Source organism: Suncus etruscus, chromosome 4 (assembly GCF_024139225.1).
Source record: "Suncus etruscus isolate mSunEtr1 chromosome 4, mSunEtr1.pri.cur, whole genome shotgun sequence".
Lineage (NCBI taxonomy): Eukaryota > Metazoa > Chordata > Mammalia > Eulipotyphla > Soricidae > Suncus > Suncus etruscus.
In genome coordinates this window covers 49,698,682-49,712,944 of record NC_064851.1, presented here as the reverse complement: position 1 = coordinate 49,712,944, position 14,263 = coordinate 49,698,682, and the positions used below count along the sequence as shown (strand labels likewise).

Here is a 14,263-nt window from a genome sequence, read left to right as displayed (position 1 = left end):
ATGGTCAAAACTGAAGACAGGCTGAGAAGGAATCTCTCAGAAGGGGTCACTGAATTTCTCTTCTCTGGATTCTTGCAGTTGCAAGAGGGCAGTCTTCTGTTCTTTATCCCATTGCTAATCACCTATGTATTCATTGTGATTGGAAATCTGACTGTCTTCTTTGCTGTGTAGCTAGACTCCCATCTGCACAATGCCATGTACAACTTCATCAGCATCCTCTCTTTCCTGGAGATCTAGTACACCACAGCCACCATCCCCAAGATGTTCACCAATCTGGTCAGTGAGCAGAGAATGATAGGCTGTCTCCTACAGATGTACTTCTTCCACTCACTGGGGAACTCAGAGGGGATCTTGCTGACCACCATGGTCATTGACAGATATGTTGCCATCTGTAACCCTTTGTGCTATCCATCCATTTTGACATCGTGGCTCTGTGCCCAGCTCTTTGCTGGCTCTTGTGTCTTTGGTTTATTTGTGATGCTACTTTAGATAGTGTAGTTCTCCATACTTCCCTTCTTTGGTCCCAAAAGATCCACCAGCTCTTCTGAGACTTTGATCCTACCTTGAGCCTTGGCTGAGCTAAGCCTATGCTGCAGACACATCCATGATCCTGATGTAGGACAATATCCATACCAGGAGAAGCTTTAAGGGTTAAACAATAGCACTGCATTCTGTAGTACTGGATTCAGTCCATGGCATCATATGATTCCCAGAGCACCTCTGGATGTGGCCCTCGTGGCTCTTGATCTATTGGGTGAGAGAAACATCTCATTATTGTGTATGTAAACATTTCAATGGGATTATTATGCTACTGACCCTACCCTGATCAGTGATTGTACCCTACCCTAGGGTGTGACCTGGCATTCTGCTCCCACCCTAGTGTGGTACCTGATCCCACCATTGGGTGGTACCTGATTCTGGGGTATAAAAGCAAGGGTCTGTGGAAGGCAGGGGCTTTTTTTTCCTGGGGCTGATACTGGAGCTTTTTGGCTTCAGCCTCTTCCTCAAAATAAAAGCTGTTTTCTCCAGAAGTCTGACTGCCTGTTAGCTTTCTTCCAACCGCATTCACCTCAGAACCGCTGGCTGAACAGGGTAACAGACTCGTAGTCCAAGCTGGAGGAGAAAGGCCTCATCCTCCATCCCTCCATAAGTCAACCCCATCAAGGGAAGTATTGCAACATCTTACACAGTTTGCTGATTATTTCCAGGATTAAACCTGAAAGCAGCTCAGGACCCAACCAATAAAGGAAACAATAAAAGGGTATATAAATTGCAGGAGTCAGATATCTGTGAACAGTCAAGGACCTATTTATCTGTCCAAGATTCCCTGGATTTCATCCTGCAATGAGGCCTCTGTATTAGCTGCTGGATTTCTATACCATGCCAGTGGAGCTTCACCCATAGAGTAGTATCTCTACATAATAACCCTTCTGATTTGCTTCTATGAGGCATTGGCCCTAAGGTTCTGGGACAGTGCAAAGTTATACATTTTAAAATGTGGAGAAATATGCAAGTTCCTGTATTAAATCCTGAAGGAATAAAAAAGCTTGAGAAACAAGAGAGAGGTTTTAAGACCTTAAAACTGAAATTCAACACCAGTGCCAGCTCTATTTTTCTCCAGTTTTCTGAAAGATTATATATAGGTCTAAGAGACTTAACTCAGTTATTAGGGCCAGCAAAGAGCCTGTGAGCAAGGAACAAGGTTTTAGTCAGATGGCCTCATGCATTGAGAGCAATAGCTGTCATCACTTTGCAGGCTCAGGAGGGACCAACATTATCTACTGCTCCTAGAAACTGATAGTATCTTCCAAAGACAGGGAGCACAGCTTTAGAGAAAGTGGAGTAGACTTTAAAACCATGTATTGTCTTTAATTACTAGAAAGGAAAGAGGGCTTTTTGAGAGCAATGAAAAGTCCTACTTAAAATACTCAAAGCTATATACCTGCTATATATCTACTTTCAAGTATTGTGGTTCTGTATTTCTGAGGTCATTAAGACAATAGTGAAGTGGCAATGGGAAGTAAAGGAGATGCTCAGGAAGCCAAAAAGGCAGCCAAAAGTCACTGGTGGTGAGCACAGCCTTGTGGGGGGAGGTCAAACCCCTTGTTGATGGTCTCCAAGTCAAAGAATGATTCCCAAAAAGATAAATTGAATCCCATTCTTCCGCCCCCCCTTTTGGGGGAGACTTTGATAATAATGTCCGGAGTAAATAATCAACGAATGCAAAAGATTAGGGGACCAAAGGTTCAGCAAAGAAAGTCTTTTGTCAGTTGCAGCCAGCTCCAAAAAGCAAACCGAACCAGCAGTCAGTTCTGGCAAAAGAGCCCTATGCCTCCCCAACAAGCTATTTATTTATTTCCTTAACCACCCCCACCTGGAAGATCCAGGTGGGATGACAGGCAAAAACATTATTACAACAGTCACACAACAATTCCCCCTTTTTTGTAAGCAAACAATAATAGTATACAATACAATAATAATACACAATACAATACAACACTACATAATTACAATTACAAAACTTTAATGAAATATTAAATACTATAAAATTAAAAACATTAATTTCAATTAATTAAAAACATTTAATTACACTAATCATAAATTAAATATACTTTAAAAGATTTTAGTCATAAAAATACAAATATATAAGTTAAAAAAATTTTTTACCAGGTTCAAAGTTACTCTCAAAAAATAAGGAGTATAGAACTCCTAAAAGTCCAATCAAAGACATTTGATGAATCAGGAAAGACGAGTTGTAACTTGATATAGGACACAGCACTGGAACAGTTAATGATGTATTCCTCAGTTCGATATCAGGATGCTTGCAATTGTGATGAAATTCCTACAAATAAAAAGTTAAGAACTAGGAAGAAAAGATGAATTGTAAGAAATAATAAATTAAGGCATAAAGTATCAGGGAAAGAAAACCATAAAAAAAATTACAAAACCGATACACATGCAAATACATACTATACAAAATTATGGGAATAACACTCACTTATAATTGCCAAAAATATCTATTAAACAGAAATCAAAATAAAGCCAAAGAAAAAATTTGAATTAAATCAAAAAGAAAAAAGAAAAAACACTTTGAAAATACAATAATGAAAAAACTGTTTAAATGAATATTTCACAATAACAAAAAATTATAGTAATAAAAAAACTTTTTAAATTAAAGTCAAATAAATCTAGATGATCAAGAATTTCATGGGCAACATGACCATAAAATTCCATAATACAAATACGAAACAATAAATATATTATAATCAGTCATCAATAATGAGCACTGTGAACAGAGTCTACCCAAAATTATGGTTATATCAAAACTATGATTATACCTTCATCTCAAAATCTATGTTGAGAGCAATAAAACACTGATGTTACAATGAAAAGTCAAAAGTTGCCAAATGAACATATATCGATACACAATCATAAAGCAACATTAACATGATTAAGAATCTTTCTTTCATATAGGTCTTTAGTAACATCAATATATTGCAAAATCTTCTAATTAATAGTAACCTAAAACAATACTGAAATTAAGGCATAAATACATCATACAAACAACCACAATGGGGATTCATCGTATTCATTCCTATTAAGGAATCATACCTAAAAAATGATCAGTAAAACATCAATGATAATTGACAAATAAAGGAAATGATCATTAAGTATTCATAGTAGATCTCTGAGAAATATAAAACAAGATATATGCTGCTGTAGATTTTACCGATGCAATAGGAATTTTCTTGATCTTCTTATCATCAAAATTGATCCAATACTGTTCTGTGGCAATTTTACAATATGAAGTACAATGTCCATAATGAACTTGACCAAAATGATTTGATACTGATGATAAATTATATTTTTCAATCTTGTTATTATCTTCTTGAGTGAATTCTGCTAAATTGAGGTCTTCCAAAGGAAAATCCACATAAGTGTATAATTTTTTAATCTATTTTCCATCAAAAGCAAAACGTTTCAAATGAATTATCAATACAGGAGGTATTTTCCATAAATATGTTTTCTTTGAAAAATTCCTTTTAGTGTTGCAATTATAACAGTGAATTCTATTGTTATCTCTCAAATCTTCTTCTTTAAAAAATTCAACAAGGCATTCCTGTAAAGTACATTTATCTACAGACTTGACAGCCAGGGACAACTGAACAAATGTTTCATAAACCTCAGACTTTTGATAACATGTAAGACACTGTAGTATAGATTTAAACTGTCCTTGAAAAGTATCATAGATAATAGATTTGCAAACTCTAAATTGTTCATATTTATCATTGTCTATAAAGTGTACAGTTTCATCTATTATTGAATTTTTAAGCAAATCTTGATGTAGTCCTTCTATAAGAAACATTAATAATTCGTGAGGATCCTGTTGGTTGTGTCCAGCAAATTGGTCATTGAGTAAACTTATTGTTGCTTTGAAGCTTTCAGGATTGAAATACTTATGGCATCCATTTCCCATGATTTTGATAAGATGACCAAATTCATCTGCTAATTTACCTTTATGTCCCTTTGGATTTTCTCTGTTAATATCTTTTTTATAATGATCTTGATAAAAATACTGAGTCAAGTCTGTAATATTATACAAGCATTGCAATATTGAATTCATGTAACATGAGTTACCCAAATTTTGTAATCCAGTGAAAACAGGTTTCTGTTTTTCTATTTGTAGTCCAGACTGTAAGGATTTTTCACTTTTGTCAGATTCACTGAGAATATGAGGTATGAAAGTCGATCCTTCACTTACTTTCCCAGTCACCTCAGCAGCACCACAACTGTCAATATCTTGAGCACTCTGTACTTGATGTGGGGAGGAATCTATAGTCCCAGCAACCTGACCTTGATTATCAGCGCCAGTCCGGTTTCTAACGAGACACAAGGGGACCCAAAATTTCTTAGGAGGGTTGTCATTTGTAGAAACATAAGCATAACCCCTCCCTCTCAAGAGGAGATAACCAGCAATCCATTTTTTATCCTCTTTTATCCAAATTGGAATATTTGTTATTTCTTGTCTCTGGTTATCTTCTTTAAAATGTTTTTCCCCTGCTGTATAGCTCTCTCCCTGAGGTAAATTTAGATAATTTAGTGTAATGAGAGTCAAAGATAACAGCTCCGTTGGCATTAAACCTCTTTTTCTATTCTTTTGCAATTGAGTTTTCAGAGTTCTATGGGCTCTTTCCACAATTGCCTGTCCTTGACAATTGTGGGGAATTCCTTTAAGATGTTTTATCTGCCATTCATTACAAAAAAATTCAAAAGTTTTACTTATATAAGAGGGTCCATTATCAGTCTTAATAGAATACGGAACACCCATAACAGAAAAACATTGTAAAAGAAAACTGCAAACTGCCTTAGATTTTTGGGAAGACATAGGAATTGCCCAAATAAATCGAGAATAGGTATCCACTACCACATGAAGGTATGGTTTTTTGGGAAATAAGTCTGTTTGAGTTACATCCATTTGCCACAATTCGTTAGACTGCAAGCCTCTTGGATTTGCTCCTGCTATATGGGTCTTTTGTGCTAGCGGGGCACATATGTTACATCTTTTTATAATTTCTCTCACTTGCCTCCATGGAATTTGATAATTTACATGTAAACGACGAGCATTTGTGTGTAAGGCTGAATGTTCTTCTACAGGTGATTTAAATATAGGCATTGCCAACAAATCAGCAGTTTTATTTCCTTGAGCCATTGGCCCTGGAAGGCCTGAATGAGCTCTAATATGTGTGATGAAGATAGGTTCAGTTCTTTTTTGAATAATGTGTTGTAACTTTTTTAATAAATTCTGTATAATAGGACTATGAGAATTGAGGGAGGCAGTGGCTATCACCGGACATAAATTTACAATATATAAAGAATCAGAAACGACATTCATGGCTTCAGATACATTTTCTAATAGATAAATTAACGTTGCTAATTCAACTTTCTGTGCAGACTTATATTTGGTTTCTATCGTTATATTCATATTTTCTCCAGTTATTCCGCCCCGTCCCCCGCTTGATCCATCTACATAAAAAACTTTTGCATTGGGAATAGGAGAATCCCTAACAATTGAAGAGATAACAAACTGAGTCTTTTTCAAAAAGTCCCAGGTCTTTCCTTTTGGATAATGAGAAGAAATCTCTCCTGTAAAATCTGAGAGAGCCCTTTGTAGAGATTCATTAAGAGGCAATATTGACTCAATTTCCTTTTTTGGTATTGGCAATACTATTATATCTGGATCAAAACCTAACAAAGATATTGATCTGAGTCTTGCTTTGATAATCAATTCTGAGATTAGTTGTAGGTAAGATATCACAGACTGAGGCCGTTTGTTATGTAAATACACCCATTCCAAAGGACCAGCCTGTTGCATTAAAGCCGCAGTAGGTGTTTCTTTTGTAGGGAAAATTAATAAAAATACCTTCTCTCCAGGGATAAATCTTAAGAGAAATGATTTTTGCAATCTGTTCAATAAAATGTCCAATTCATTTTTAGCAGCTTGTGTTAAATTTCTGGGACTATCTAATGCAGGATTACCTTCCAAAGTTTTAAACAGATTAAACAGCTCTGCATTTGAGATTCCTAATGCTGGGCGGAGCCAATTTACATCACCCAAAAGTTTCTGAAAGTCATTAAGCGTTTTAAGGTTCTCTTTTTTTATGGAAATTTTTTGAGGACGTATTGATGTTCTGTCCAAAATAAAGCCCAAGTATTGATATGGTGGCATGGTCTGTATTTTTTCTAAAGCTATTTTCAGTCCTGCCATTTGCAAACAATTGATCACATAAGCATATAATTTCTGTAAATCTGTTTCATTATTCATTGTAATTAAAATATCATCGGTGTAATGATAAATTATAGCTTGGGGAAATCTTTCACGAGCAGGGCTCAAAATTTTGTCCACAAAATATTGACACATTGTTGGTGAATTTAGCATGCCCTGAGGGAGAACAGTCCACTGAAAATGCCTGCAAGGGTGAGTATTATTAATAGAAGGAACTGAGAATGCAAAATGGTGTTTATCATCTGGGTGAATAGGAATATGATAGAAACAGTCTTTTAGGTCAATTATAATTAGTGGCCATTCCTTAGGGATTACTACAGGTGATGGTAAACCTGTCTGTAATTTTCCCATAGGTACCATAGATAAATTCACAGCTCTCAGATCCATTAACAATCTCCATTTACCAGATTTCTTTTTTATGGTAAATACAGGTGAATTCCATTGAGAAAATGAAGGCTCAATATGTCCTAATTTTAGCTGTTCTTCCACTAATTCTGTCAGCACCTTTAATTTATCAGTTTTAAGGGGCCACTGGCCTATCCAAATTGGTTCATCAGATTTCCATTTTATTTTTATTGGTGCTGGGGTTTTTCTGGCAGTGGCCCCTACCAAAAATTTTGGGTTTTTAATTCAGAAGAGGGTTCAGGCTCACCTTGAGCTAATGGAATATGGAATTCTGCCTTCCATTGTTTATGCAAATCACGGCCCCATAGGGATGGTGAGAATGGGCCCACATGAGGTCTGATTATAGCCTTTTGATTTTCTGGGCCATAAAATACCATGGTTCTTGTGCTTAACAAGGAAGAACTCAGGCCTCCTATTCCTTTTAACGAATATGGAATTTCTTGCAGAGACCAATTTTTTGGCCATTCTTTATCAGAAATTACAGTGACCTGAGCACTTGTGTCTATCATGCCATTAAAGACTTGCCCTTCTATATTAAGTTTAATCATTGGATTTTCATCTTTACATTTAGTAATCAGAGCCACTAATGGGTTTTTGGCAGCCCCTGGATCTGTGCTTCCAAAACCTCCAGTTCTTATCTTATCTGAAGTCCCAAATTTAACATAAGGTATTATTACTATTTGGGCAACCGTCTCCCCTTTTTTGAAAGTCCAAGTAACTGGCACATTGATAACTACAATAATTTCTCCCTTTGAATCTGAATCAATAACACCTGTAGTTACTGATATACCTTTTACATTAAGGGAACTTCTGCCCAGAATCAAACCCATTGTATCTGGGGGGGGGGTGGTCCCACTATGCCTGTGTGTAACATATAAGGGCATTCTCCTGGGTAAATTGTAATGTCCACTGGGCAAGTTATATCAAGCCCAGCACTGCCCACAGTGGCATGTGTTAATTCATTAATTGAGATTAATCTTCTTGGGCTGGGCTGGGGAGAATTATGGTTTGATGACTTTGCCCCTGATTTGTAAGGGCCTGGGGATTGGCCCTGTAGGCGTTTCCCTGTTTTTTAATTGTAGATCCTGGAGGAACTGAATTTAACAAAAGACGGCAATTCCTCTTAATATGCCCTTGTTTTCCACAATGGTAACAGGAAAATTGTCTTCTAGGGTTTGTATTAAAACCTTTTCCTATGTTATTATTATGGGGATTTCCAGATCTACAGTCTTTCACCCAGTGGTAACCCTTATTACATTTTGGGCAGAGACCTGGTTTTCTGGCAAGTTTTTGTCCCCTTTTGTAAAGAGGTATATTTCCTTTAGTAATTGCAAAGGTTTGCACCTGATCTGAATTTGCTAATGAATGGGGTATATCATAAACATTCCTACATGCATATAAAATTCATTTAAATCAGCTTTTTCCTGCAATGGAGCCAATACCAATTTGCAAGCTGAATTAGCATTATGATAAGCCAAACATTTTTCTAGAAATTTCCTCACCTCATCATTTTTAACTTGTATTTTTAAAGCATCTTTGAGTTTAGCCACAAATTCTACATAAGGCTCTTGGGGACCTTGGATGATTCTTAAAAAGGTTCCCTCACCAGTACTGTTAGTATCAATTCTTTCCCATGCAGATAATGCAATGTCTTTAATTATTTTTGAGATTTCCTTTGGTAAAGCCGCTTGTGTCTGTATATCTGAATATTGATTTTCTCCCATTAATAATTCATATGAGAGATTAACCCCTGCCACTCGTTTTTTGGTTCCATCTGGACTATATAGTTTGGATTTCACACCCTCTGCATATAACATTTCCCATTCAGTTCGCTGTTTAGATGGAAGGCATATTTCAGCAAGTTTTTTTAAAGTCATGCAGAGTCCAAATTGATTTTCGACACCACATGCTTAGTACCTCCTGACAATATGGAGAGGTAGCCCCAAATTCTTTACATGCTTTCTTAAAACGTTCTACATCCTCCATTTCAAGAGGTTCATAATTTGAGACATACACTGTTTGAAATGGAGTTGAGGCTGGATTAGCAGAAGTACCTTGCACAGGACTCTGATGCCTGAGGTGTGGAATACTAGAATGTGGTTCATTGTCTGAGTTGGCACTAACATGTGAGTCCATACTGTGAACAGAATCAGGACTCCCTTGTGGACTTAGCACTGGAGGCTGATCATCAGTGTCAAGATCTTGATTTGGATTATGAGTATCTAAATTACGTGTCCGAGTTGATTTTTTACCGGCAATTTTTTTGCTGCCAGTGTCAGATTTCTCAGCCTGTATCTTAGTCTGAATTTTCGTAGGAAAAATTTTTTATTGTCCATACTAGTCATCACTTTACAATTTCCACATTGTCTATTTCCTAACCACCAGCTAATGCCTATGCATATGGTAGTCATATTAGCCAACACAGAAATTCCACAAACTATGACTAATGGAGACCACTTAAGCAATGCAAATATTGAAGTAGAAATTTTTGATTGAATTGTAAGCAGCAGCCATCCAACGACAATGATATTTACTAGTATCAAACCAAGTGGTTTATATCCAAGCAGAGTAATGCACTTGAGTAATGCCGAACCGATGTATTTAATAACAGATGGCATAGTGAGTGTGAGTATCCATAATAACCAGCCAAGGATCTCCAGAGGTAATTTCCAATAAAACGTCACTTACAGTTCCAGAGGGTCCAGATTCACCTGTTCCGGGCGCCAAATGTGGGGGGAGGTCAAACCCCTTGTTGATGGTCTCCAAGTCAAAGAATGATTCCCAAAAAGATAAATTGAATCCCATTCTTCCGTCCCCCCTTTTGGGGGAGACTTTGATAATAATGTCCGGAGTAAATAATCAACGAATGCAAAAGATTAGGGGAACCAAAGGTTCAGCAAAGAAAGTCTTATGTCAGTTGCAGCCAGCTCCAAAAAGCAAACCGAACCAGCAGTCAGTTCTGGCAAAAGAGCCCTATGCCTCCCCAACAAGCTATTTATTTATTTCCTTAACCACCCCCACCTGGAAGATCCAGGTGGGATGACAGGCAAAAACATTATTACAACAGTCACACAACACAGCCTGGTTTTAGTTCCTGCACTAACTCTCCAAACTATGCCATTGCCAGGCAGAGGAAGAGCTATTTTGGCAACAGCTAGTGGAAACAAAGGTGGCTGTGGAAGGACAGTGCTATGCATTGGTCCCAACCTCTCCTGTGAGGTTCTGAAGGGCTTCCAAAAAGTGCCACTTAACAGGGACAATGTCCATGCCTTGAGATGCTCTATCTTCCCCAGGAATGGGGTCTATATGGGTTGGACTCACAGTTGTGAAATATGAACTGTAAAAGCCCACAGGGCTCAGTCTCTCAAGTCAATCAAGATAATAATTATAAAACAAAGATTGCCATCTGCTATAGATGTTTATGCAGGTCAAAATCTGGTATAACAGGTCCACAGAAGTCATTTATGCTGTAATGTGTCCCACACAAGTCAACTGCTATACCCACACAGGGCTGTAAGTCTACACAAGGGAGACCTTGAGTTCAGACTGTGATCATTACTTCTGTAGGGAGGGGGCACTCCACTCAAAGCCTTCTAGCCTTCTCAGCTTTCTTTTTGCCTGACTATTTTGTCGAGAAATATCATGGTCCCTTTCACTCTTGTATGGAAGCTGTTCTCCTGGTTTTTGGATGAAGGGAATCAGGGATGTTTCATTTCAAACTTTCTGTGGAGGGACTCTGGTTGCTCCCTCATTTGGCTCTTAAATGCAAGGTGAAGGAAAGTAATAGTGTCTTTGCTTTATTTTCTATAAGTAACCACATAGTTCTTGAAATGTCCTTTTCTTGGTCTGAAATGCCAGCACACATGATATTGTCTCACTTTTCCTGAGAGGATCAGGTTTTAAGACCAAGACCTTTGAGGGCTTCAGGCTGCAGGGCTGCAGCTGAACTTGGGGACCTGTGCAGAGTGGACATGTTCTCTGCTTGGATCACATTCTGGACTGTGCAATATTTAAAACTCAATTCTTGGTGCTCATGTAGCTCTCCTGCAGACAAGGAGCACAACAGAGCTGCCTCTCCAACAGGGCTACATGGTGCTGACTGGCAGTGCTCCAGATCTCAAAAAGGCAATGTCTCTGGATGCATTCAGACCTCAGCCATCAGGGCTGTCGAGGACATAATGATCACTTGAGAAAACGCTGGCATGACAATACTGAGCTACTGTCTCCTGAGCCAAACTCTTCCCTGTGTGTGCCCTGGGAACTAATTATAGCAATCAAACAGGGACACAGAAAGATCACTGGGGACAGCTCCTCCAGGAAGGAGACATATAAGATGGGGCTGTCAGACACAAAAGATCATTCTATGTGCTCAGAGACTGCCACTGTACCTGGTAAGGTAAGGACACTGCATCCAGCAGAGATGGGTGATGCAAATTGACAGGAGGGGACATCTTTATATGGAAGAAAAGAAGGGAAGCAGATGATCACCTGCTCCATTCCATCCTAAACAACTTCAGAGGATTTATTTGACACCTAAAACCTGGGCTCTTTGAACTTAATTATCATCAAGAAAAACTGTTATGATATAAAACTGAGATTATGCTGAAGAGGACAATATGCTCAACTGGAGTCTGAGCAAAGCTATGGAAACACTCAGAGAGACTGAACATTTCTCTTCCCTGCAGCCCCTGGATGGTACCATGTGATCCTAGTTCATCACTTATCTGCACAATTCCCTGAACACAATGCCTTTTAGATTTTCATAAAATGCACTGAAAATTTCTAGTTTGATGTGTGAATTTAAGGAGTTCTTTCAAATAAAGGCAGTACTTTCAGCCCATCCAAGTGCTCAGACATCCTTGGACAGCCCCAACTTTTGAATAATCCAACAGTGATTCCATCCCATAGAATACTCATGGCTCTGTTCCACAGGTGGCACCTCCGGGTACTAGGGAGAAGAAACAGTATGGACCACACAGTGAAGTTCATCTGAAGGGAAAATGCGCATCTTTCCTATGACCCATTTGTGAGAAGGTTAAAAAAAGCCCAAGCATCTAAGCTCCAGCATTACAGTTTTAAGCTCCTGTTAATCTGCACCCTGATGTTTCTGCATCAAGCTGAGATTTGATGCACTAGTCATCCTTTAGCTCCACTTTGAAAAGTAACACTTGACTAGAAGATGCTGCTGTGTTTTAGATCTAGTTTTATTTCTAGGTATTGGAACTTTCTCTAGAGTAGGATCTTGAGAGATTCCACTGTGCCTTTACCTTGGGCTATCACCATGGAACAGGCCAACCACACAAGCACCCCTTTATTTCTACTTGCTGGTTTCATGATCCCATACTCTCTGAGACCCCTGGCCTTCCTGGGGAGTTTGAGTGTGTACATTCTCACACTGATGGGGAACCTGCTTATCATGTTGCTAGTGAGGGCAGACTCTGGGCTGCACACACCCATGTACTTCTTCCTCAGCGTGCTGTCCTTTCTGGAATTGTGGTATGTGAGTACCACGGCCCCCACACTGCTGCGCTCCTTCTCTGGGGCCAAATCTCCATGCCCTCAGCTGCATGCTTCATCCAGCTCTATACATTCCATGCCTTGGGCATTACAGAGTGTTACTTGCTGGGCGCCATGGCACTGGATCGTTACCTGGCCATCTGCCACCCACTGCATTATCACTTACTCATGAGACCACAGCTCCGTGTAGTGCTGGTTGGTGCCTCATGGGCAGTTGGCTTCTCAGGTGCCCTGGTACCAGCCAGCCTTATGGCAACGATGCCTTTCTGTTTGACTGAGGTAGCCCACTACTTCTGTGACTTGGCTCCTCTCATGCGCCTGGCATGCATAGACACAGCCTGGCATGAGCGTTTCATCAGTGCTTTTATTGGCACCATCAATAGCTCTGACTTCTTTTGTATTGTGGGTCTGTATGGAGGCATCATTAGGGCTGTGTTAAGGCTGCCATCTGGGGCCAGCAGAGCCAAGGCCTTCTCTACCTGTTCCTCACACGTGACTGTAGTGGCACTGTTCTTTGGCTCTGCCTTCATAGTCTACTCAGGGGCTTTTGGAAGTTACATAGAACGCACAGATAGGTACATCGCCCTGGTTTATGCTTCCATTACACCTTTATTCAATCCCATAATCTATACCCTGCGTAACAAGGAAGTGAAGGAGGCTATCTGGAGGATGTTCCAGTGATTCCGGACTTTCCGGGGACTCTGAGCCTCTGCTGTGAATTCATCCCTGATAGCAGCAAGTCAACCTCTAAAGAAAATGTGGTGAGTCTGGATTTGAGGCAGAGTGAGGAGTGGGGGTCCTCTGAAACTTCTCTGTACCTCTTTTGCCATGGGGCCCAACATTGCAGGTGAGGCAGATGTGAAAGAGGGAGAATCATAGCTGATGACAAGCCCAGTCCAGGAGAAAGTATGTATGGGTTGCTGATGAGTAGGGAAGAGAAGAAAGAGAGAGATAGATAGATAGATAGAGAGAGAGAGAGAGAGAGAATAATGAGATGGGGGATCTGCTGTTATCCCCCCTTGCATAGAGGAGGCTCTGTGTAGAGAATTGAGGGGGCGGAAACACCGTGGGGGATCCACATCTCCTTTAGATGATCTAAAAGTTGTCAGTGAATTTGAAAAAGACAAAGGACCTCAGCTTAAGCAAGACTTGAATCATACTCATGGGACTGTGTCTCAAACCCCGGGATCCTGCAGATGTGCATTCAGCACACTTGGTAGGCAGAGGTCAGATTTCTGGCTGTACTGGAGGCTAAAGTGAGGGCACCAGGATCTCACACTGCCCTTGGGACTGTTCTTTAGTATTAGCAGGTCCTGATCATGGGGTTATGACTAGTGTAGACCTGAGGAGGCCCAGTCTCATCCCTCACATCCCTTCATGTTCTCAGTCACAATCATGCTCACTAATGTTTATTCTCATGCTCACATTTATGTGAGCAACAATTATGCTCACTCTTGGTCTCAGTCATACTATGCTTATAGTGACACTCATATTCATACTCATGTTCACAGTCACATTCATTTTCATTCATGCTCACTTGCCACATGGAATCTCCAC

The 14,263-nt window shown here is 39.4% G+C and overlaps 1 protein-coding gene and 1 pseudogene across 1 annotated transcript; both read left to right on the top strand.

Moving 5' to 3' along the window:
- Positions 1 to 11,379, top strand: LOC126007065 (olfactory receptor 6K3-like; annotated as a pseudogene).
- Positions 11,380 to 12,470: 1,091 nt separating this feature from the next.
- LOC126007064 (olfactory receptor 6N2-like) lies at positions 12,471 to 13,387 on the top strand. Its single transcript, XM_049772573.1, is given in 2 exon segments — positions 12,471 to 12,717; positions 12,720 to 13,387. Coding segments are annotated over 2 exon segments (915 nt in total).
- Positions 13,388 to 14,263: the final 876 nt, after the last annotated feature.